We start from the raw sequence: 26985 nt of genomic DNA, 5'->3' as shown, positions 1-26985 counted from the left end.
TGTAATGAACGGGTTTTGATGAGTTGCAATTTGTAAATTTTCCGTAATAATTAAAACGATGTTATACATCCACTTCATGTCTTTTAAAGTTTTTGTATAACCATTAAATTATATTTAATTGTCCTAATGACTAAAAAGGTTGATCATAACACTTTTGGTCCCTCAACGATAAATTATAATTTAGTTCGTGTGCTATCCTGGTAACCATATTTAATCTTTAATTACATTAAATGAGCCTTTTTTAAATCTCTTTGCTTGTGAATATTCACTTATTTCCAAAATTATTAATAATTCCGCCATTTAATTACCTTCAATTACATGAAATGAGCTTTTTTTATCCCTTTGCTTGTGAATATTCACTTATTTCCAGAATTATCAATCATTCCACTATTTAATTACTCATGTATCATGTTAGGCTTGTAATGTTACTCCATATTTAAATAATATATTGTTAAAAATAATCCAAATATAACATACTTTTACATAACACTACAAGAAATTAGGCTTACGACGACATTATATAAATGTCGTATTAAGTGTCATAAGTGTCGCAAAATCACTTAGCGACATTTATTTTACATTTAGTACAAATGTCGTAAATTGGAGGGTCGGGAATTTTTCGACATTTATATTAATGTCGGTAGATGATTTACGACATTTATTTGCGACTTTTTAAAAATGTCACAGCAAAATTTCCAACATTTAGATTAATGTCGGCAAAATAGTTAGCGACATTTATTTATGACTTTTATTAAATGTCACCGATTTTGAAATTAATTTAATTGCGACATATAACGAAATGTCATCAAATCATACCATCCACTACGCATACATAGAAATGTCGGAAAATCATCTCTAGTCAATAGCCTCGTTTTTCATTTTTATATATTGAAAAAATCTAATCTAATACCACAATGAATCATATAATTCCAGTACACAAGTTATACACTACAATAGAATTTTGAATAAAACAAAAAAGTCACTTCCACAAACTTTTGAAAATCTCATTAACACCATTAAATATATGGTTCCCAAAGAATACAAAATTTTCTCCTACTAAGCTGAGAATACTATAAATAAAATCTAATATTGACTAGTGACCACAAAAACACCAATTCATTGATTGTCACTTGTTGAGCCTTCATACAAAGCAGCATCTTGAATCTCTATGACAACATGCATCCTCTTCAAAAGACTTCTCTTCTTGACTCTAATTTTTGCATATCGACTTCGATGAAGATGAGAAAGAGATCTCGACAACAAACCAAGATAAAGGCAAATATTAAAATTTAGAAAAATATGGTTTAAACAAAATAGCAAGCAACTTTTATAGAACTCAAAAGATCGTGAAATAAGAGTATTGCTACATTCATGGTACAGTTAAAAAAGTAACATACAGATCTCAAAATTCAGTGTCAATCGTAAAGCCCACACCACAGAGGATTTACCTTCACATCCACAAAAATATGATCCAATGCAACAATCATATTATACAATTAATCTCTTTCGGGACTCCACTTTGTAAAACCTACAAAAGAAAAAGTAAATCAAGAAAAGTAAATGACACATAAAATTCAAGTAGATAGATAGATAGTGAGAGAGAGAGAGAGAGAGAAATGGAGAAATTAGGCCGCCGGTGCAGCCTTTGACGTAAAGGGAATTGGAGGAAGGGAAAAGGTTAGGGTTCCAGTTTTTGTTCGTGGGAGTAGTATTTGGTTGAGTTTAAAATTATTAGGGGGAAGATTTAGTCTTGGGGATTTTTTATTTTTTTTGGGGGGAATGTCTGGGTCCAAATGAAGAAGAGTATTTATTAAAGTACATAGAACCAAAAAAAAAAAAAAATACCTCTCCTATTTCTATAACTACTATAATTTCATAAGTTTTTTTTTTTTATTATAATAGCAATAGTATTCCTTGCAAAATCAATACTTTAATAAGAGCTTAAATAAAGTTCAAATGCATATAAATAGAATAAATATGAATATTGATACTGACATCTCATCTAAATGTTGTTTTAAAGTACATACAAATACAAAATAAATAATATAAAATGATAAAATTTCTAAAGAAAAACATATACTTTGTAGATAACAAAAAGAAACAAATATAATTATAGTACGAAAAAATCTCTCTTGATTGGCAAAAATAGACTAGTAAAATAAATATTATTCTTAAAATACTAGACTAGTAAAAGGGAACAAAGGGGGAAATTAATAATTAAGGGTTTTTTTTTTGTCGGCAAATGTGCTAGAAAAATCATACTTTTTAACTATAAAAAGATGAAGACAATTAAAATGAAGAATGGTGAAAAATAAAATCAATGTTTAAGAACAACAAAATATTTCAGGAATAAGAAATTTGTATATTTATGTTAATTATCGGAAAGAACAACTGTGAAACCACTCCTCGATCTGAACTGATACTGACAATGAGAGACGAAAGTTAGGGTAGTGCATGACATTAAACACCCTAGTATAAGTGCAGAATTGATTGACATGAACATCATGACATGAATTGTCCCGTAGTAAAATCAATTGTCGTCGATGCCTTCTTCTCGGTTCTTTCCTCCATTACCAGAGTTCGAAGAAGAAAAAAATAAGAGTGCCCTATGAAGAATGTTGTAAAAATTCATAATAGAGTCTGACCACAACAATAATGAAGAGATCAATAATGGATAAACAAGCCAAGTCATATACTGAAAATAATTAATATTCTTTAAATATTATCCGCAATGACACCTATTCTAATATACTAGTTAAGTGCTTTTTAAAATGTCATATGTGCAATAGTTTTTTTTTTAATTGGTAGAAATATTATTATTATTATTATTATTATTATTGTATAATTTAATATTAACTAATTTACACAAATAATTTAGTCACATGTGGGATTACACTTGATATGTTGTTGTTGTTTGTAATTATACATATAGATAATTATTACTAATTTATGCATCCACTAATTCTTTTCCTCGAGTTAAATATAAAGAGTGATGACATAATTTAAAAAGGTTTAGATTTCCAACATTAGGTGTAAATGTCGGTAATTAGCGACTAATAATATGACATTTGAAATAAATGTCATAATATTTTTGACATTTGTATCAAACGTCGTTGTTTTAACGACATTTTACTCCAAATGTCGTTGTTTAGCGACATTTTAGGCCAAATGTCATTATTTTACTGACATTTTTCATCAAATGTTGCTATATTTACGACATTTTACATCACGTGTCGTTATTTTTACGACATTTTTTCATAAATGTCGCGAAATTTGTTTTCCCCGACATTTATTTCAAATGTCACTAAATAAATGTCGTCATATCTCCACTTTCTTGTAGTGTAAAGAGATTACAAACACACATTTTAATTAATTAAACGCTAAATATGTTGAGAACATATTACAATTAAGGACCAAACTCATAATTTATCAATAACTCAAGAAGCAAAAATGCTAATTGTCTAAGTGCTCTTTATCTATCTTTTAAACGTCTGCTTACACTTTAGTAATTAGAATATTCAAGGTGAATTTGAAAAAAAAGTAATTAACATTCTTGTTTTTCTAAAGGGTGAATTACGTATATATACATATTAAGGAGAAATATTTACGAAACGTGGCGATAGTTTTCTTTTTACAAAACATAACATTACAAACCCTATAACAAATATACTTTTTTTTTTTAGAAAAATTATTTTTTATTTTTAAAAAAATGTTTTTTTATTTTTTAAAAAACAATTTTTTAATTTTTTTTTCGCTCAAAAATTTATGTATGAAAGTTGTATGAAATGTGTATGTCTCGCTCAAGGCTTAAAAAGTTCGCCCAAAATTTAGTGTATGAGAACGGTATGAAAACTGTATGAAATGTGTATATCTCGTTCAAGGCTTAAAAAATCACCTCAAAATTGTATGTATGAAAACGGTATGAAATTTGTATCTCGCTCAAGGCTTAAACTTTCGCTCACATTTTCGTGTATAAAGTTCATGTTAGATTTCTCTAAAATTAATACAACTATAACAACATTGAATACAACTTTGATACAACATTCAAGACTTAAAATAATCGCTTAAATTTTTGTGTTTGAAATGTGTGTACTTGCTCAAGGCTTAAAAAATTCGCTCAAATTTTGTGAATGAAAAACGTATGAAAGTGTATATCTCGATCAAGGCTGAAACATTATGCTCAAAATTTTATGTATGAGAATGGTATGAAATGTGTATATCACGCTCAAGACTTCGAATTTCATTCACATGTTGTGTATGAAAAACTATATTAAAAATTTCGCTTATACATACACATTTCATACAGCTTTCGTACTAAAAAATTTGAGGTAATTTTTAAGCCTTTGAGCAATTTTTTTTAAAAATAAATTTTAAAAAAATATAAAATTGTTTTTTTTAAAGTTTCAAATAATTTTTTTATTTTTTTAAAATATTTTAAAAAATTAAATTATTTTCTGAAAATAAAATTAAAAACGAAAAATATATGAAAATCCGTCATGTTTCGTAAAATATCGTTATGTTTTGTAAATAAGGAAAACTATCATCAAGTTTCGTAAATATTTCTCCTTAACATGTATATATACGTAGTTTTCCCTTTTCCTAAACCGTTACTCCTTTTGTCTCATTTTAATTGTCGATTTAGGTTAAAAAAATAATCCCTCAAGAATTTCAAGACTAAAGTTTACGATTTTTTGCAACTATATCCTTAATTAACATTAATAAAGAAGTAGATCCTTTCAATACTACTCAATTCTCAAAAAGGCATCTAATAAATAGGGATAATTAACTTACGAGAGCGGCTAAACTACAATACCAATTTGGCCCAAATGTGGCCGCATCTATGAAAAGACCATCATAACCTTTACATATACAGTTTTGAATTAAGATGAACTTTAGGAGGGAAGGATAGGAATGACATTAACTAAGTACATAAATTATTAAATTTGTCTTAGATATCCATGCAAATTTACTATGCTACCGTCATTTGAGCCACTGTGGCCAACATCAGTGTGACAGAAAGACCTTTCCGTTAACGAAATTAGTACTCCCTACGTTCGCCTTCTACTTGTCCAGTTTGGACTTTGCATATCCTTTAAGAGATAATACTTGATATGAGTATTTTACCACAATAGCCATATTAATTGATGTTTAGTCTTAGGTCTTGAACGATAATTTGGGGAATAAGTAATTAATGCTAATATGGGGTAAAACATGAAAAAAATATTTTCCTCTTGATATGCTAAAAGTAACAAGTAAAAGTGAAATTTAATTTTAGTATATGGACAAGTAAATGTGAACGGAGAAATTAAAGTAGTAAACTATACCACCTTGTATTTATTATTTTTCTTAATAAACATGATAAAACTAAAAGAGCAGTTAGGATGAGATTAAAAAAAAATGGAATAAATGTTTTGGAAATATAGTTCATCAGAACAATACATTAAACAAACATGCAAATTTTATCTGCAGTATACATCTAGCTGTCTAAATGCACGATTGGTAAGCCAATCACAGACATTTAGACACACACATATCATACATTCTAAACGAGTTGGTGTATCCTGTTCATTAATTATGCCAACTAAGATAGATCGATAGTGTCAAGAGAGGAGGTGTTTAATGCTTCCAGATAATTAAGTACAGAGGGTCCTGATGAACTTTAATTCCTGCGGCAAATTGTTGAGACAAAAGCCCGAATTTCTTCTCTCTTTTTACTTTGTTACAACTCTATGTCAAGTCAACTCAGCTATGTTTTATTCAAGACCACTACATTTATTATTTAGAGTTTTAACTTTGTTACAGTTACACTGTAGAATAATATTTGTACTATTAGGTTATCTAAATCGGTCATAAAAAATGAGATTAGTAAGATGAAAAATAATACGAGTTACCTAGTATAACAAGTTAAAAAATAATACTCCCTCTGTATTAATATGTGATTATAATAAATTTATGAAAAGGAAATATTTTTGAAACTTGTAGTTTAAAATATTCCTTAGATATTTATGTGACTATAGATTATTTTATTAAGGATAAATGAAAATGAAAATTAAATTATTTCAAACTATAAAAATTAAAGGTATCATTTTATGCAATAAAAAGGAAAGTATCACATAAAATAAGACAAATGAAGTAAAATTAAACATAATAATTCTCACACACTGAGTTTATATAAGTTACTCTCTATGGACCATTTTACTCATAATGTTTGTTTTTTGCACGACCCTTAAAAAACATTCACTAAAAGACTAATTTGACTAGCTAGTTTAATTATCCTTACTAAATTATTGATCTCAATTTGATAGAGTATTACTCTTCCTTTGCCACATTAATGTCTAGATCTCCACATTTATTAGAGTAAAAGTAAGGTGAGAAAACTAATTAATTTTATCTTAATTTTTAAACTTAATAAATATTTTGGACAAATTGTATAGGGCAAAATCCGAAGACGCCAAGTGGACGAATCAAAGGATGACACGCGGCAATAGTGACATATCATATTAGAGTGAGCAAGCGAGGGGCTCCGGGAAAGCATAACTGCACTCCGGAGGAGTAACTTGGCAGCCGCTTCTGGAGACAGAAATTATAAGGGGTCCGGAGAAGCAAGCCAACTCACCGGTCAAACGTCATTCAATGTGCAACCGTTACAAGAAACTCCAAGTCTTCCTCCGGTCTTAAATGTGCATATTGCGTTCATTACCATTCATTGTCATAGTATTAAGTCCCTTTATTACCTTTTATTGCTTTTTGCATTTGTATTGATAATGCAAAAGGCATAGTTTGTGGATCATGCACCCCAAAGCTCTAATATAAATAGAGGTACTCAGTCTATTATAAGACATAAAAAACATTATACAACAATACAGAGTATTCATCTTATTCTTAGCATTTTCTCTTTCTTGCTTAATTCGTGATGTTTATAGTGATTCACCGCCTGGAGACACGGGCTCAAAGCCTCTCCAAGGCCCAGGCTACACAACTAGCTATGCTTTACTTTCATTTGTCTTGTTAATTATTACTTGCTATTTCATAATTTTAGTTACATTGATCCACGTGTCCTTGACCACGTACACAAATTCAACTGTAATGGTTTTCCGTGTAAACACAAATTACTTTTAGTAATAATGACAAATAAAATAGGCCATGAGAAATTAAATTACTTTACTACTAGTTTTTATAAAAGAACTGGGATATGGATTGGAGTCTCTTAATTGGCAACCATGGTGGTGGGTTGTTGTATAATTTAATTTTTGCAACGTACTTGCAACTGTCTTTGCCTTGACTTTCTCTCTAGTCTCTATATTACCTTAATCAACTTAATTACCACACCTATCTTCCAACCTCCCCTCCTATTTATTTTCTACTGCCTCTCTACTCTTTTATAAGAACCAAAACTGTTGTCGCTATATTGCTCAAATAAAGTCCAGTTTAAAACAAAAAAATGAACCACCAACAAGGTCATGAATTATCTGTCGGCGGTGTTACAAAAATGAAGCAGCAAGATGGAGAAGAAACCAAAAAATCTATAAAGAAAGTTCCATTGTTGAAGCTGTTCTCTTTTGCTGATTCCTATGATTATTTGTTGATGTTTTTGGGATCCATTGGTGCTTGTATACATGGCGCTTCTGTTCCTGTTTTCTTCATTTTCTTTGGGAAATTGATAAATATTGCTGGTCTTGCTTACCTTTTTCCTGCTGAAACTTCTCATAAAGTTGGCAAGGTATGCAATATTCTAGCTAGTTTTTTCTTTTGCAAATTGTACAACTTTTCTATATGAAGAAAATGCTAGAGAATTTATGACACTACAAGAAAAAAGACAAGGAATTAGCCACAGATAAGTTCTATGGCTAAACAATAAAAATTCATCGCTATTTCTATTTAATGTTGGATCATCAAAAAATCTATTAACTACGAGCTATTAATTAGCAACAAATTCTAAAAATTTCTGTTAACTATAACTATTTAGTGGAAAATTAGTGATGAATTTCATCGTTAGTTTCTGCATTTTTTGGTAATGCAAAAATGAAGCTCCAATTTAGGTATTCAAAAGTTAAATTAGAGCTTAACTTTTTGCTTTCTGGTCACTTAACAGATTATTACATGTAACTAATTGTCCATAGAAAATGGAACAATAACCTTAAAAATAAATAGATGACCTGCTATAACATGTTGAAATAGACCGGCAATGAAAAAAAAAAAAACACACACACACACTTTATATATATCCAATTACTTAATGGTTTATCATTATTTTTTGAGGAACTTATTTCCTTTTTGGATTGTTATTTGCAGTACTCATTGGATTTTGTGTACCTAAGCGTGGTGATATTATTTGCATCATGGACAGGTTTGAGCTTATTGCTGATCAATTACTTCTTGTTTTCTTCTTTACATAATGGCTAAATACATAAGCATCTATATAACAAAAATTCTTCTCGTCCTTATGTCATTAAATATATACGTAAAATTCCTAATTAAATTGTTTTTTTGTTTTGTTTTGTTTTTGTTTTTAAAAGAGGTGGCTTGTTGGATGCACAGTGGAGAAAGGCAAGCAGCAAAGATGAGAATGGCATACTTGAAGTCCATGTTGAATCAAGATATAAGTCTCTTTGACACTGAAGCTTCTACTGGAGAAGTCATTTCTGCAATTACCAGTGATATTATTGTGGTTCAGGATGCTATTTCCGAGAAGGTATTTTCATTTCCATCCTTTTCAATATCTACATCCAATCTGTTTCTTCTTAAAATTAAGGCCCAGTATTAAAATCTGGCTTTAGACCATCAATTTTGTTGAGCTACTCCGCCTCTCTTACAATTTATTTGTCCTCTTCTAGACTTACTAGTTAAAAAACATAGGTTTAACGGTACAAGATTAAAATCCTTTTTTGGATTTTTTTTTTGTTGTTATGAAAAACATACTATTGTAGAAAAAGTAAAATATTCGTACATATTTTTCTCATATTTTTTTTTTCTGATGGTAGCTTACTTTCTATAGTTGGTTAGTAGTTGGGAGCTTCAAGATTACATCATGTTATTCATTATAACGAAGGAAAATTTGGGCCATAGGTTTTAAAAGTCGGGAAAGGCTTTAACTCTCCTTCAGCTAATCTGAAAAAAGAGTAAATGCAATTTGGTGGCTTTAATTATTTTTTTGAATTTGTTTCTTTTTTTCTTGGATTAAAATTATTTCCCCATCCCAAACTAATAGTCATTTTAGCACAACAGATTATTCTAAAATAATTGTCATTTTAGGATTTCAAAACTAAAGTTGACTATTATTTTCAATTATATCCTTAACATTAAATAATTAGTTCTTTTTAATACTGCTCAATTCCCATTAAAACATCTAATAAATAGGAATAGTTTAGTGAATTATATAGTGTATTTGTTATTTCTAATGGATGTGAAAAGAGCTAAAATCACGATTATTGAATGGTAATAAATTTATGTCTTTTTTTCTGTTGGCCAGCTGGATTTCCAAGTATAATGTGATTAAAATAATCTTTTTCTTTTATTTTAATATTCTTTTGGAATGTTTCTCAAATTGAATGCGGTACTCATCAATGCTCGAAGAGCAATTAATATTAGAAAAGAACTCCTTGTGACTCATGTTGGTCCTGTATAGTAGTAAGTATTAATTCCCCAACAAAACATTATTATTATTATTATTATTATTATTATTTACCAATTATTCAATAATATATGCTGTATCATTATCAATGTATCCGTACCGTTGATTACTTTATTATAAACAAAATGTATTTCCACTTGATTCAGAATCGGTGTACTCTTTGAGAACATCTTGTTCTTAAAGGCAAACCGTAAAGAACTAAAGACAATTGAGAAATAAAAAATGGTAAATGAATATTTTGAGAGTCGAAACACAATTTATGTGCATTAAATATAATCTCACCTTTCAAACTACTTATCCGTTCAATTTTGGGAGGCTTTTGTTTTAAATATATTTTTTAAATCCAATAGGAGTTAACAAGCTTTTGCATTCATTTTACCAAGTTCAAGGCAATACGTAAACCCCTTGTATGGTCATGTGAGGGTTTATATCTCCTTTAATTTGTAATCCCTCCGTTCACTTTTACTTGTCTACTATTTCATAAATAGATTTTACTTTTATTTGTCCACTTTTGCATATCAAGAGAAAAATAATTTATTTTCTTATTTTACCCTTAGCATTAATTACTCATTCTAAATTATTTTTCAAATCCAATGCAATTATATATCAATTAATATAAATATCAGGATAAATATGTACTTCATTTATTATTTCTTAAGAAGTGTGTAAAATCTACAGTGACAATTAAAAGTGAACCGAAGCAGTATTTTGTTTTCTATAGGGCTATATCTAAGTAAAAAGTTCATCCATATTTACTGTTTCCGTCAACTACATAAGTTTACTATGATTAATAAGAGTTAATAACACGTTCGTCCCTGAACTGTTGTGTAAACTCTAATTTTAACCCTCATAAGATTTAACCTTCAATTACTAAAAATGTTCACTTTTAATCTCATTAATTATAAATATTCACAAAATTCCAAAATGGTTGACCGTTTCATTGTTTTATTACCTACTATGTGTTATGTTAGACGTGTATTTTTACTCCGTAAATTAGAATGTTAAATGTGTTTATTCATATTGAGTACAAACATTATACTAATGAACATGATGGAAATGGAAATGAGTTGTGGTGCAGGCAGGGAATTTCTTGCACTATATGAGCCGTTTCTTAGCTGGTTTTACAATTGGGTTCATAAGAGTGTGGCAAATCAGTTTGGTGACACTTTCAATTGTGCCTTTGATCGCACTTGCTGGTGGTATTTATGCCTATGTTGCCACTGGTCTCATTGCCCGTGTCCGCAAATCCTATATTAGAGCTGGTGAAATTGCTGAAGAGGTATTTATGCACTCCTAACTGTTCCATAAAAGTCCTTACTTAGATGTCAAAAGAAATGTGCTTCAAGTTTCCCAGTTTTTATGATGGTATTTTTGACTAGACATCTGTTTTAACATGTCAAAAATTGACTTAAATTATTCTCTCTCTCCAGTTCAAAATAAGTGTGCACTTATCCTTTAGCATATTTCTTTAAGAAATACTGGCTCCTTGAAAAAAGAAATATTTTGACTAAACTACACTTGCATATTACTATTAACTTGACACACTGAGATATGATCACTTAATACTTAATAATGGCAAATCTAAGGGCAAATCTGGAAGAATAAAGTCAATTCCTTCTTGATTTTGTAAGTGGACAATTATTTTGAACGAGGGAGTATATGGCAGTGAAGAAAGTATTAAGATAATGGTTGAAAAGTTAGTTAGATGGAGAAAATATCACATAAAATTTTAAAAAAATTAATATCTTAATGAGCTTGAAGTTTTGAAAATTGTATAAAAAATTGTTATTCTTATGATGATGATATGCGCTTAAATGAAGAATTGAGGATTCATATAGCTGGCCCAACTTGTTTGGGACTGCAGCGTAGTTGTTGTTTTGTATGGAAATTGGTTGCGTCAAATCTTTTGGACGTTCCAAAAAAAATAAAGAGTGTCATATAAATTAAGATGTAGAGTAGTTTATTCAAGAAAGGATCATGCATTACTCTTATGTCGTGTTCATATAAATAGTACCCCCATTTAACTTTTTAATCCTCATAATTTTGGCTCTATGCTTAGTGATCTTTTGTATTATCAGGCTGTAGCTAATATTAGAACAGTGCAAGCATTTACTGGAGAAGAGAAGACGGTTAAATCGTATAAAGGTGCCTTGTTGAACACTTATAAGTATGGGAAAAAAGCTGGATTGGCCAAAGGCATGGGTTTGGGCACTTTGCATTGTGTCCTTTTCCTTTCTTGGTCATTGCTTGTGTGGTTCACTAGCATTGTTGTGCACAAGAACATTGCAAATGGAGGAGATTCTTTCACCACCATGCTCAATGTTGTCATTGCTGGCCTGTAAGTTATTCTTTTCATACTCAATTTCAAAATGATCTTACAACATTATCTTAAACAACTAAACTATTACGAGTATTTACCGAGACTAGTGCCCTCTTTTCTTGAGAGTTCAGTGCTTCTCTGAATCTCATTACTACTTATATATTATGATATATAATGAATAACCTCTTTCTTGCCTCTGTAGCGACTCTTGATAGAATTGACCTGTTGTGTTAAGCTGATGCTAATCATACTGCTTGTGTATTGATAAACCAAGAAACACTAATTGATCTTAGTACTATTGTTTCAAAATTTTGGAGTTGTTGGATGTGAAGAACACCAAGTGTAGTTTTCTTCTCCCAAGACTAAACGTTTTTACATCTGACAAAGATATCAGATAATTTTGGCTACTTTATAAGGCAGGTTATTCTGTAAGGCTCAACCAATTGCGCTTAATTGAAACACCATAATTTGCTGTCTTGTAGTGTGGAGAATTTCAATGACCTGATTTGTGTTTAAAGAAGTTGGTTCTTTCAACATATCTCTATTGGTTAAAGGATAGATAATACATTCATTTATCCTTTCTAGGTTTCAGATTTTGGAGCAATTCTTAAAGTTACCCATTATAGGCCATGCTCTAATTAATGAAAAGTCAGTGAGAAAGCAGATGCCCGTGACATCGTGTCTCATCCTTATTGATCAAGCTACTCATTACTTCTATCCTTGGTCAAACTTTTTCCTTAGTTTATAGAGGTCTTTATGTGCGTCTATGTATCTTGGAAGGTTTTGCATTGCATACATCTTGACTTCAGACTTTGAATGGTCGTAAAGTAGGTGCTTCACTAGCTGCCCAGCCTTTGTTCTGTTTATGCAGAATCTTGGCTTCAATTTAACTTTTAACTGCTTCTCAGGTCACTGGGGCAGTCAGCACCAGATATTACAGCATTCCTCAGGGCTAAGTCAGCTGCCTATCCTATTTTTGAGATGATTGAACGAGATACTGTCAGTAAAACCAGCTCCAAGAGTGGTCAGCAGCTGAGCAAAGTAGATGGACACATACAATTTAAAGATGTATGTTTTAGCTATCCATCTCGTCCCGATGTGGTGATCTTTGACAAGCTCTCTCTTGATATTCCATCTGGAAAGGTTGTAGCTCTTGTGGGAGGAAGTGGATCAGGGAAAAGTACTGTTATATCTTTGATTGAACGTGTGTCTATGAACCGTTCTCGGGACAGATATTATTTGATGGAACTGATATTAGGCACCTGGACTTGAAGTGGCTGAGACAGCAGATAGGGCTGGTAAATCAAGAACCTGCCCTTTTTGCTACAACCATTAGAGAGAACATTCTCTATGGAAAAAGTGATGCTAGCCTAGAAGATATTGCACGTGCGGCCAAACTTTCCGAGGCAATAACTTTCATCAACAACCTCCCCGATAGGTTTGAAACTCAGGTACATTCGGTCCTTCACAAACTATTTGTACATGCACTAGGAGATGTACGCTATAGCAAAGAGAATTATATGGATGCTTCTATTTATTTATTACATACTAAGTACTTCCATTTGATTGTGCTTTAAATGTTCTTACATAGCTCATTTCATTGTGTGTATAGTTGTTTAATGGAAAATAGCAACTGCAGTGCAAAACCTTTCCGCGTCTTTACAAGCAAAACATTTCTTCTTTCTTCTCACTGTATCAGAGTTTGGGTATTGAGATATGAGTCTATGTTGCTCAAGACCTTCAAAATCTTTGCCACACCCATGGTCCATGTCGATCCGACACAATTTGGATTTGGGTGTGAGATCGGCGCTGGATTTGGTCAACTTAACTTGGGTGTTCTGGATACACGTATGGTCAAGAAGTATAGGTTGATACGGTATTTGGTCTAAATTTGGGATTATGTCATATATATATACACACACATAAAGTGGTAGAACAGTTTTGCTATTTTACGAGATAACTTATGAATAAAATATTAAGTGTTTACAAAAGAATTTAATTACACTAGCTTTAACTTAATAACTTCAATTAATTGTCGAAATATATGTGTTAACAGCCATACCCATACTCTCATCCATATCTCAGAATCCTAAGATTTAGGTGATGAAGAACCTGTCTTCTGAATCTGCATCCCTACCGGGTGGCGGGTGTCCACAACTGTATCTGAGCAACATGAATTCGTTTCCCTCTTCTGAACATTAAATTCCTGGTCATTATGTGGATATGTCCTGTTCTCCTTTTTTCTTCCAATATCAAAATGTGGGTACTGACTCCCTCCCTTGAACATTGAATTTCCGGTTATTGTTCCAAAAAAGGTATCTACCTTCATTTTTTTTCATGGTAGAATTATTTGGATATTGAGTTCCTCCTACAAAAATTATATTTCTTGTCATTGTCTTGGTAACTATTTTGGCTTCTCTTCAGCCGACAAAAAAGCAAGATGGTCTTTTGGAGATTTCTGGCACCATACTTCTTTCCAATAACTGAGAATAGATTACTTTTCCCGTGTGTTACAAGGGCTTTCTTTCGCTATGCATTACCAGCATCCTTTTTGGAGAAGAATGCTGGTGCTGCTTTTCTTTTCGTTAATTGTTCAGTATTCAAAAGCACTATTTAGGCGATTATTTACTATTCTAGTGGTTTATTAGTATTTCCTGTTTTCAAAATAAACAAAGTCAAGCTGCTTCACTGTCTAGCATTGAAATGTTTGCCTTGAAAACCAAGAGAATTATTGAAAATATAGCGTAGAATATTCTTAATAAACGTGCCAGTGAATGATATTAAGAAAATTATGCAGAATATTCTTATTGATTATGACATATTTAAGGATCCCAATGATTAAGAACCTTGCCTAACTCAAAATTCCTACTTAAGGAGCTCTATTGTATATTGTTTGAAGAAAAACAAATTTCAACTAGAGTTTTTGTCTTCTTCTCACTTTTCACAGGAAAATTCAAGAAAGGCCTCGTAAGACTGACAATTTAATTTAATAAAACATAATATCATACATATCTGAGGCCACATCATTTACAGGTTGGTGAAAGAGGGGTTCAATTATCTGGGGGGCAGAAGCAAAGGATTGCAATTTCTCGTGCTATAGTGAAGAATCCGTCAATTCTTCTATTAGATGAAGCGACGAGTGCACTTGATGCTGAGTCTGAAAAAAGTGTACAAGATGCTCTTGATCGTGTGATGGTGGGAAGAACAACTGTAATTGTTGCTCATCGCCTTTCTACCATTAGAAATGCTGATATCATAGCGGTTGTAAACAATGGCAAGATAGTAGAAACTGGAAGTCATGAGGAGCTTATTTCGAAACCAAACGGTGCCTATGCATCACTTGCTCAACTTCAACAAGCAGCTTCTTCGCATCGCCATCCTTCTCAAGGGCCAACCATGGGACGACCACTTAGGTACAGTATTTACCTGCTGATATGTTCTATTACAAACTATATCAGAAATGTGATGTATATCCTCTTTATTGTTGCATTGGAGTCAGCTCCCTACTGTCATGCATTTGACGACTAGTTCTAGTGATACTTTCACAATTTTTGCTAATGTGGGCTCAAACAAATAATAAAAGATGGTGGCATTTTCTTGCTTGTAAGCTGTCAGACCTGATGTTTCAATCATTATATGCACAATTTGCTTAATCTTTTTCTACAGCATAAGGTATTCACGGGAAAGCAGCACAAGGTATTCCCGTGAGTTATCCCGAACAACAACGCGAAGCCGTGGAGCTAGCTTTCGTTCTGAAAAATCTGTTAGCGGTATTGGTGCTGATGGTGTAGAGGATGTTAAATCACCAAATATTTCCGCAAGGAGATTGTATTCAATGATTCGTCCTGAATGGCATTATGGAGTTATTGGAACTATCTGTGCATTTATTGCTGGAGCTCAGATGCCTCTCTTTGCCTTAGGGGTGTCACAGGCCCTTGTGTCTTACTACATGGATTGGGACACAACACGCCATGAAGTGAAGAAGATTTGTTTCCTGTTCTTGGGAGCTGCAGTATTAACCGTCATTGTTCACACCATTGCACATTCTTGCTTTGGAATCATAGGAGAGCGGCTTACGCTTCGCGTGAGAGAAATGATGTTTTCTGGTAATCATATAATGACCAATGTTTTTGCTTTACAAGAGGTTGCTTATCGTGTAAATATGTAGAACTGTAATTGCATAATTTTTCATTCATCTCTATATTCTTAGTATCAGCCCTTTAACCAACAAATTGCTTAACTTGTATCTGTAAATGTCTTCTAAATGTAAAAAAGCTATGATTCATATTTATCTGAAATCATTAATCCAGAAATAGACTTTTGTCTGGATTAATGGTTTCAGATAAATATGAATCATACTTTTCTTATATTTATTAATATGTTGCATTGATATCTTTTTTCTTAGTGTAAGTCCTTTTTGTCCGTCTTAGTCAAATAATAAATAGTTCCCTAAAATTCTTCTTTATTTTCTTGCAGCTATGCTGAGAAATGAGATAGGATGGTTTGATGAGATGAACAACTCAAGTTCTACACTTGCATCACGATTGGAAAGTGATGCTACTCTATTGCGAACTGTAGTGGTTGATCGCTCTACTATTCTCCTGCAGAATGTGGGTTTGGTGTTCACTTCCTTCGTCATTGCATTCATCTTGAATTGGAGGCTCACTCTTATTGTCATAGCTATGTACCCACTTCTCGTTAGCGGTCACATCAGCGAGGTTCGATCTTTTCCCTTCATCAGCATCTGTAATTATATTTTTCATATCATTATGTTGATAGGTATTGTTATTCTTTCAGAAACTCTTTATGTCAGGCTTTGGTGGTGACTTGAGCAAAGCCTATCTCAGAGCTAATATGTTTGCTGGTGAGGCTGTAAGTAACATCAGAACTGTTGCAGCATTCTGTGCTGAGGAGAAGGTAACTGATCTCTATGCTCGTGAACTTGTTGAACCTGCAAAGCGTTCATTTACCAGGGGTCAAATTGCCGGGATCTTTTACGGAGTCTCTCAGTTTTTCATCTTCTCCTCTTACGCCCTTGCCTTATGGTATGTTATCGTAATTATTCATCTTATTTCTTGGTTGCTGGGGCTATTTTTGAGTGGTGGAGGCAACTTGCAGTCTAGTCAAGTGCTTTGGCATACTTGCACTTTACATACTGCGATATGGGGATGATTCTGAGACTAGATAAATTTAGCACTTCTTTCACATATTTACAAACTATCCAGAAGGGAAAAATTAAGTTAGTACTAGTTTAGCAATGTAGATTGCCAGTTGCATACATTATCACAGTTGTTTATTTACTTAGATTACAGCCTTGTACCAATACGGTTTTCACTTGAGCTCGCAGTAGTTTAACATGTATTCTTCCTAAACCTTGTCTAGGTATGGTTCCGTTTTGATGGGGAAGGAGCTAACCGGCTTCAAATCTGTTATCAAATCGTTTATGGTTCTGATTGTAACTGCTTTGGCTATGGGAGAGACCCTTGCTATGGCGCCAGACCTCATAAAAGGAAACCAGATGGTAGCATCAGTTTTTGAAGTGCTTGATCGGAGGACAGAAATCGTAACTGACATTGGAGAGGAGGTAACTAGGGTTGAGGGCACAATTCAGTTTAAGGATGTTGATTTCTGCTATCCTGCAAGACCCGATGTTCACATTTTCAAAAACTTCAATATGAGAGTGCATGCAGGAAAGAGTATGGCGATTGTAGGGCAGAGTGGTTCTGGTAAAAGCTCAGTACTGGCTCTTATTTTACGATTCTATGATCCAATATCTGGGAAAGTGATCATTGATGGTAAGTTTATACCTGTAGTGTCTTGAACTAGAAATGTTCCAACTTTCAGCATAGATCGATTTAATCATATTAGTGATGTGAATTTACACAGGCAAAGACATCAAGAAGCTAAAGCTCAAGTCTCTAAGAAAGCACATTGGCCTCGTCCAACAAGAACCAGCACTCTTTGCCACATCAATCTCTGAAAACATCCTTTATGGAAAAGAGGGGGCATCTGAGGCGGAAGTAATTCAAGCCGCTAAGCTTGCTAATGCACATAATTTCATTAGTGCTCTTCCCCATGGCTACTCGACCCAAGTTGGGGAGCGAGGAGTTCAACTGTCCGGTGGACAGAAGCAAAGAGTAGCCATTGCCCGAGCTGTTCTAAAGAACCCTGAAATCTTGCTATTAGATGAAGCTACAAGTGCTCTGGACGTGGAATCTGAGCGTATAGTTCAACAAGCATTGGACAGGTTGATGCAAAACAGGACTACTATCATCGTGGCACATAGATTATCCACCATAAAAAATGCAGATCAGATATCTGTTTTACAAGATGGGAAAATAGTGGACCAAGGAACTCACTCTGCATTGGTAGAGAACAAGGATGGAGCATACTATAAGCTAATCAACTTACAGCAACAGCAGCAACAGCACTAGCACACCAACATACTTGGAGATATTTTCTCATACAAAAAACTCAATATGTAAAATTCTTTTTCTCTTTTCATACTTAATATAATTGCATTAATTTTCTGTTTGATCTACCGTTAAAAATGTAAGGCTCAGCCTCTTTGATCATTCTTATGCTTTGTATTCAGGTTTGTTGTATAGGCCATTTTTAACTGTTCTTCCCCTGGAATATTTTCTCCTTCTTGAAGGCTCAATGCTTACTTCACTAGTTTGAGGGTGAGATAATGTTGAAAACTTAGGCTCGTAAATGTAAAATTGGTTAATCACTTCCGATTTGACACCAAAGAAAAGGTAGTTAATATTCCATTTCTAGTTCATTTACTTCTTACTACAGAACTATATAACTTTTCGGACCCAAAAAGGAAATAAGAACTACAGAACGTTCGTCTTGTGATTCTAACTGCATCTTTGCTTCAATGGCAGAGTTTAACATTTCATAAAAGGTGGTGATTCTTGGAAAACTAGGTAGGTTATCTGTTAATCTTTTACAATAGATTAAAATACACTAATGTGTATTTATTTCAACACTATCAGTATATATAAGTTAAGCCTAAATTATAATGTATATGCCGACCCTCCCTCCCCAACCCAATGAAAAAAAAATAAAAAAAGAAGGTTGACCCAAAGAATGAAGAGAATAAGTAGAATAAGAATAAACTCGTTAATTGTTTGAAAAAATAAACAGATAAAGAGGGTTAATTACAAGTTGGATGTATTGCTTTCACGTCAAGGATAATATGTTTAACTACTCCCATAAAAGAGACCAATGATCAAATGAACATTTCAATGGTCAAAAACAAAGGATAGTAATCGATCAATCTGTTAGTTGTTTCTTCCAACAAGTAATTATACATCAATGGATGAAAATGATAGTTGCAGATTTTCTATCAAACTATCTCCATGGAAAAATAGTACTCCTAAAGTCAATTGCTCTTAAGTCTTAGGTGTCACTCTCATTTCCGGCTTATTTGCTAATTGTTACGTTTTCTACGTACGGAATAGAAAATACTACTAGAAGAAATATTGCTTCTAGACACTTGTAGTTACATCCTCATTTCTTAATTGAAATAACTCCAACAACTATCTTTTGGATTTAACTTTTATATACTGACAAAGTGTTAAAAGAAATTACATTATATGGTCGTCACCTTAAAAGTAACTATTCATAATTAGTATAAGGGAAAAGGTCTAAATATACCCCTCAACTTTAAAATCTAAAGCAGATATATCCCCCATGATAAAAGTGGTGTAAATATACTCATGCCGTTACAAAATAGGGCAAATATACACTTTTTCTTTGACGGATTTTTTTTAAAAATTATTTAGTTTATTTTTTAATTAAAAAAATACCACGTGGCTTTAAAAAAAAAAGTCTACCCTTTTTTTTTTTGAGTAGACATATTTTTCTAAAGCCACATGATAATTTTTTTCTGGTGGGTCAGGTCTGGTTCTTTCAAAAAGACGGGTAGACTTATTTTTTTTAAAGCCATAGATATTTTTTTAAATGAACCAGACCCGACCCACTAGAAAAAAATTTGCCATGTGGAGTTAGAAAAATATGTCTATTAAAAAAAAAATGGGTAGACTTTTTTGTTAAAGCCACATGACATTTTTTTAATTAAAAAATAAGCTAAATGATTTTTGAAAAAAATCCGTTAGCGAAAAGGGTATATTTGCACTATTTGTGTAAGGACAGGGGTATATTTGCACCATTTTATAACGGTAAGGGTATATATACACCACTTTTTTAACAGGGGATATATCTGATCTAAATCGTAAAGTTAAGGGGTGTATTTGCACCTTTGGCCTTAGTAGAATTAGTAAGCCACAAAATAGGCAAGTAACATTCTATACCAAGTTAAATTGTACTTATTTTTTACTGCACAACAATCAGCATATATAGAATAAATTAATCCTTATCTTTTTCAAGTAATTGGATTTGGAGCAATATAATACACTTACTAGATATTTGGAGCATTGTTAATAAGTGACTAAGTTAGTACTATTTTAATTTCCAGATATATGGAACAGTTCAAATTCCAAATTTCCTATAAATTTGGATTTTTTGTATAGTAGCCTTATTTAATTTAGCTTAAGAATAATTTTTGTCTAATGAAAATTAAGATAAGTTTCTTAAGTGATATGGAAATCAAGCCGATTCATTCCGTCAAAGAATTACGTACATAGCATATTTTTCTTGAAGCTACCGGCTTTTATCTAGCAAAGATCAAAGCTACGTAATAGATAAGACTTAAAATCTCACTTGTCATTTGAATAATCGTCTTCTAATTTAATTAATACATGAATCCTTTAGCGTGATTAACATTTTCTTGAAATGTCAATTCCGGAAAATGAACAATAAATTAATTTAAGTCAGATAAATGAGCTTGTACTTGTCTCCTTATAGTCAACAAAGCAAAAAACAACCACTCCTTTGGAGTAGAAATGTAGAATATCATCCCTGAGGAAGTTTCTTAGAAGGTTATGAGAACTACAGTCTATAAGCTATTTTTTGTTGGGCAAATGAAATCGAGGTACTAAATGTGATTCTGCATTGTAAAGAAACCCCAAGGTCATTTTCATAAGAAAATTTAATCCCAGTTTGTTGAGTAAAATCAAACAACAATATTGTCGTTTCAAATGTTTTCTCTTCCATTTCCTTGACACTATACCGTATTTGAATTAAAACTTGTAAATGAAGTGAATAGACAGTAAAATCAAGAGAGAAAATAATTTTCTCAGCATATCTTACCTTCCTCTCAACTCCCTATTGACAAAATAAATCCAGTGACATCATTGTATTATGTTGTCCTCATCCTAATTAATTAAGTTACTCCCAATTCGATGAAATACACTTTTTTACTTTGAGACTAGAAGAAAATGTCACTGTTGTTTATGGGCATAAGAAACCTTGAATTTTATCTTCTTATTACACATGAAGTCAAAATCAAATTGAGTTAATCCATTGATAATCTTCCACGTAAAATACTAAAATGCATTCGTTTCCAATGTTTGAGTATCCTTTCTACTATATTTTGCTGTACTTTGTGGAAAAAAACGATGAAATTTTGACCTTGCTGCTATTATAAAAGTTGACGTCTGATAAAGTTCTAATCAATCTTCAACCATTAATTAATTAGACTCTGTTAACACTTATAAAACCAAAATCTAGCCATTTTGTTATATAAAGTTGTTGAATTGAACGCAACCATGGAAATCTAGAAAAAGTAGGTAAGAGTCTACGTGTGTAAAGAACTTAAAATGAAGAATATAGGAGAGAAGAAGAGCCAAAATAGATATAGAGACAAAGCAGTACCTACTAGCTACTGGTAGATAGTTTGAAAATGACAAAAATGATGACGATTTGGATGATGCTATGTGACAATGTCTACAACAAAATTAAATACGTATTTGAAGTCAAACAAACCTTTGGATTATTTAGGTATGACTTGGCAAAGATATAATTAAATAAAAATATGCTCTTCCTAACGGTTTAAACTTTTAGATAAAATGATCTCACTTCAATATGATACCAGAGTAGATAGAGGATTTGAGTTTACATTTTACTGCCACCTATTCCCAAAAAATATGTCATGTGCTTGACCCATAAAAAACAGGCCCACACGTGAGGGGAGGTGTTAAGATATAATTATAGTTAAATAAAAATAGCTCTCTCTGATAATTTAGCTTTTTAGGTGAGATGGTCCCACTCTTTAACATAAGTAGGAGCCCATTTGGATTAGCTGAAAAAAAAGCAGCTTTTAAGCATAAGTGCTTAAAGTACTTTTAAGTGCTGAAAGTTATTTTACAAATAAGCAGTTACGTATTTGGATAAAAGTGCTTAAAGGGTTTTTAAAAGTAAGAGTAGTATTGGAATTAACAGAAAATATAAAAGATAAAAGGGTAAAGTTGTTGGTTAAACCAAAATGGCTTATAAGCCCAAAAAAAATAAGTTGTGGTTGAGCAACTTCTTGGTTTTGGCTTATTTTAAGCACTTTTTAACTTACTTTAAGCTGTTTTTTATTTTTGTCAAACACTCAAATAAGTTAAAAATGTCTTATAAGCTGGTTTGATTAACTTATAAGCCAATCCAAACGGACTCTAGGCCTCTGGCGAAAAGCTTTACCTTGTGCCTCATCATACAATAAGACACAAGTTTTTTTTTTTTTTTTTCCAATAAACCATAACATTGATTGCGAGCCATTAGTATGGAGAGTTAGGCTTGACCATACATGTCTATTGCTGCAAAAACTTACAAGATTAGAGGAGGACATGGATCTAACATAACCATCAATACAATTTGATCCCAAAAAAAGAAATTTACAAAAAGAATTAAGCCTATACATAATTCTTTCAAACAAAGAAAGGTAACTTCAACTTACAAAGAAATTACTTTATCATATCTCCTCCCTCATAAGAGTTGTCATTTGTCCAGTTGAATCAGACCTTTAACCTCTTTTGAAAGTTGTTGATGAGAGGCATAGAAGGTTTTGTTTCCACTAGTCTGATGCTAATTTAGTGAATTAAAAAAATCCACTTGATTGCCCTCTCTATAGCAGTGGATATTCTAACAGTAGCATTTTTGCACATATCAAATATTTAGAAATCTGCTTCTTCAGCTTCATGTTGGCAATATCCCTATTGACGATCATCAAAGAGTCAAGCTCTAAGTTCAAGCTTTCCATGTGATTATCAATGCACAGTTGAACTCAATACATGGCTGCTAGAGCTTCTGCAGAGTTATTATTGTTGCTTTGAATAGACCAAAAGAAAGCCATGACAAAGTTACCATTACTATCTCTGATTATGCCTGTATTCCAACCTTTCCACTTACCTTGGTGTAGCTTCCATTCACATTGATCTTGAACTCACCAGTTTCAAGTTTAATTCAAGTGACTTGTTTGGTGTTCACTCTAGACTTCAACCTTTCAACTGTCACACATATTATGACATGTACCTAAGAGAGCATGTTGGGTACATTGTCTGTACAACTGCTTGGGTGTTCCAAATTGAGTGGTATTCCATTATGTTGTGATACATATTCCTTTGATTTCCAAATTTGCAAGCTGTCCATTCCTTCCAAAATTTCCAGCAAATTATCACTGGGGCAGTTTGGAGGATGAGTTTGTGAACTGGATGTGTGAGGTTTCAGTTCTTTTCACCAATTAGTGGACCAAAAGTATAAGATTTGAGTTGACAAATTTGTGAAATAAAAAAAAATCTTACAAAATTCGCGCAAAATATGTAAGCCACAAAATAATGGTGAAACTATATTAAAGTATTCCGGTTGATTAATTAGACCCGACTCAATTTCCACTAGATTCGTTGTTCGATCTGTTATGTATAAAACAATATATCAAGACATAGAGATTCTATAAATTTAAATTTGGGTCACAAATTAGATGATAATATAATTAAATTAAAATTCTGGATCTCATTTTGAAGTCAAACCAAAGTAAGCTAGATCATATATATATATATACAACTCGACTACACTCAAATTATTTAACCACTACTTAAAAATTACTCGTCAGTATAATCTTAACAATGCATTCACAGATAATCTTTCTCCATATCAGGTGATACCATTTTTCCAATTAATTATTATTGAACTGACTACTTTCTAGAATTTTAAACCATAATTATCAACAGAAATAAGAAAGAATATCAAGTAAGAAAAAAATAATGTTTTGGTAGCTTTCCTACACGTGTTTATAAAATAATTATCGAAGATACATTTCCTCTACTCTATGAGATTGATACTACATTACCTAATCCTTATTGTAATTCAACCAATATACCAATTTGGTTCTTCCTCATGCTGAATAACTAAGCCAAAACAGTCTCTAGATGACTTTGTTACATTCCTTGCCGTGTCGATTCAACCTTTCTCTGTACTACTATTAATTAATATAGGACAAGAAAAATTGACCTTATTTAAGAATAATGTCCATGCAATTATAAAAGCCATCATTTCTATGCTTATATCTCATAAACTATACATCTAAGTTCCAACTCTCTGTACCAAAGTCTCAAAATTACTATCTTCGTTTTTTCTTTCAAATACTTGTAAATGGGGAGGTACCCATGCTGCAACGTTGATGAAGATCTAAAGAAGGGGCCATGGACACCAGATGAAGACGAGAAATTGATGGATTATATTACTAAACATGGCCATACAAATTGGCAATTGATTCCAAAAAAAGCAGGTTTAAACAGATGTGGAAAGAGTTGCAGATTAAGGTGGACTAATTATCTCAGGCCTGATATTAAAAGAGGAGCATTCTCCATTGAAGAAGAAGAAACCATCATCAACCTACATTCTCTTCTTGGAAACAAGTATTATTTTTCTCCCAATTTATGTGACATATTTTTCTTTTTAGTACGTCTGAAACATAATATCATCTTTTAACATTTAGATTTGAAATTCTCATTTTACATTTAATAAAATGATTTAATGTCTAAAACTTGTTATAGACTACAAACTTCAAAAAAAAATTATTCTTTCTTTCTTAAACTCTGTGTCTAATCAAATAATGTCATATAATTTGAGACAGTTTAAAAGTCTACAATCTTCAATACCCCCCCCCCCAACCACAACCCCCCAATCCCTCATCTTCTCTCCAACAACAGAATAAAACTAAAATAAAGGAAAAAATGTAGGATTAATGATACACCGGAATAAGTAAAGAAAAATTAATTTATTAATATATTTTAACAAGTTATAACAGATAATTAGGCTTAGTTTTCAAGTTGCTCATCCTACTTATTATGTTGCTTGTAGAGTTGTAGCTATATACTCCCCCATTCCAATTTATACTTTTTAAAGTCTTCATTTCTTTTTTGAATTCCACATTGAATCAAATTATATCACATAAGTGATCCGATAGTGTAAAAGTTTATTTATATCGTCATTATACTAAAGTTAAACTCATGCATATATCAACTTTTACTTGTAGGTGGTCAAGAATTGCAGCTCATCTTCCAGGAAGAACCGACAATGAGATCAAAAATTTCTATAATACTCATCTGCGTAAAAAACTACTCAAATTAGGAATTGACCCCAGAACTCACAAACCAATATCTGACCTCAATTTGCTATTAAATCTTTCTCATCAGTTCACTTCTAACCATAATAATCATCATCTAATGAATAACCCCTTAGTATCTGCTCTCAGATTACAAGCACAAGTTACAGAAATGACCAAAATTCAACATCTTTTACAAGGCCTTTTTGCACCCATAACCAATTTTCAAGAAAATTTTGCAACAAGTTCAAGTCATTTTATCCCTCCATCTGAGGGAGTTGCAAATGTCTGTACCAATATCCAATTCTTGGATTCTTTGCCAGTAGATTGTGGTACAATTCCAAAATTGGATAATTCTACTTCTTGCATTTCAAATTCCTCAGAATTATCCTATCATCAGGGTGAATTTAACTCAAATATTAAGGTAGATAATTTTGAAGGACTAAGCAGCAGTTCAAAGACACAGACAGATTATATTTCGCTTGAAGCTGATGCTCATGTAATTAATCAAGATTATGAACCTAATACATTCTCGCAACTTAATGATAATATTGCAGCACTGGAGAAAAATCATGAGGGTGATGATGATTACAACAGTTCCTTCTGGAATGACATTTTCCAATGATTTAATTGTTTTTCTTAATTAATTTATCTTACATGTCGTGATGGATTTACCTTTATTTTTTCTTAACTTTGTTATATTTAGTTGCTCTAGAATCTTGGTCGATGGGTTTTTCTTTTGTTTTTGTTTTTTTTTTTTCATGTGGAGTGAGGATATATTTTGGTCAGTAAATATTGTTATATTTTGGTCAGTAAATATTGTTAAGGACCACAATTTTATGAATGTGTTATTTCCCTGTGTACAGTGTATATTTTTGGAGCTGTTATTTAGTTTCTTTCATCTCATTTTCTGGAATACTTTAAATGTTGTAGCAAAGAGATAATGGTCAAAAAACACATCTAAAGTATCACTTTTGGGGAGTTTTCTACCTGAACTATCAGCGTTTGCGTTTCCTACCTAGACTATCAGTCTATCACCAACTACTTACCAAAACACACCTCGAAATTAATGAGTCAGCTGCCATGGTTTTACCATTATATCTCACTAGTAAATAATACTGTTGAAATTCTTAAGAGACAAATTCTATTTAATAGACTTAAACTCGACAAATTTAATTTATATCTTGAAATTATTATTGGAAAAGGTCTGAGATTTTTCGCTAAATTTTTGCCTGTGTATCTCCATTCATCTAAGCTAAGCTACCTTAATTTTATAAGGTAAAAGAACAACCTGCCCATGATGATATTATTCAAGATTACTTAATTTTGCCTTCTGTTCCACTTCTAGTCCGTTTAAACTTTGACTTGTATTTGTTTTTGCTTTTAATGGAACCACAAAATGAAATAGATGAATTCCACATATCCAAATTCTTTAAAAATAATGATTCAGATTTATTCCTCAACTTTTGACTATAATTGAAAATTAATGATTCAGCTAAAGCTCCGACAAAGGCCAAGGGCCAAAACAAGAATTTTTCC

General features: G+C 32.1%; 2 protein-coding genes across 2 annotated transcripts; both read left to right on the top strand.

Annotated features, from left to right (window-relative positions):
• The first annotated feature begins 7324 nt into the window (after nt 1-7324).
• Nucleotides 7325-18563, top strand: LOC132030181 (ABC transporter B family member 2-like). The gene is given in 13 exon segments (XM_059419707.1): nt 7325-7720; nt 8293-8347; nt 8517-8692; nt 10710-10910; nt 11710-11969; nt 12860-13157; nt 13160-13402; nt 14985-15364; nt 15618-16057; nt 16428-16669; nt 16749-16996; nt 17334-17746; nt 17838-18563. Coding segments are annotated over 13 exon segments (3783 nt in total). The 5' UTR covers nt 7325-7441; the 3' UTR covers nt 18386-18563.
• A 5843-nt stretch (nt 18564-24406) lies between these two features.
• Nucleotides 24407-26239, top strand: LOC132030180 (transcription factor MYB74-like). The gene is made up of 2 exons (XM_059419706.1): nt 24407-24757; nt 25378-26239. Exons 1-2 carry the CDS (start codon nt 24492-24494, stop codon nt 26069-26071), a joined length of 960 nt encoding a protein of 319 aa, XP_059275689.1. The 5' UTR covers nt 24407-24491; the 3' UTR covers nt 26072-26239.
• The last annotated feature ends 746 nt before the right edge of the window (nt 26240-26985 follow it).

Source organism: Lycium ferocissimum, chromosome 9 (assembly GCF_029784015.1).
Source record: "Lycium ferocissimum isolate CSIRO_LF1 chromosome 9, AGI_CSIRO_Lferr_CH_V1, whole genome shotgun sequence".
In the NCBI taxonomy this organism is placed as follows: domain Eukaryota; kingdom Viridiplantae; phylum Streptophyta; class Magnoliopsida; order Solanales; family Solanaceae; genus Lycium; species Lycium ferocissimum.
This window is presented reverse-complemented; position numbering and strand designations above follow the sequence as displayed.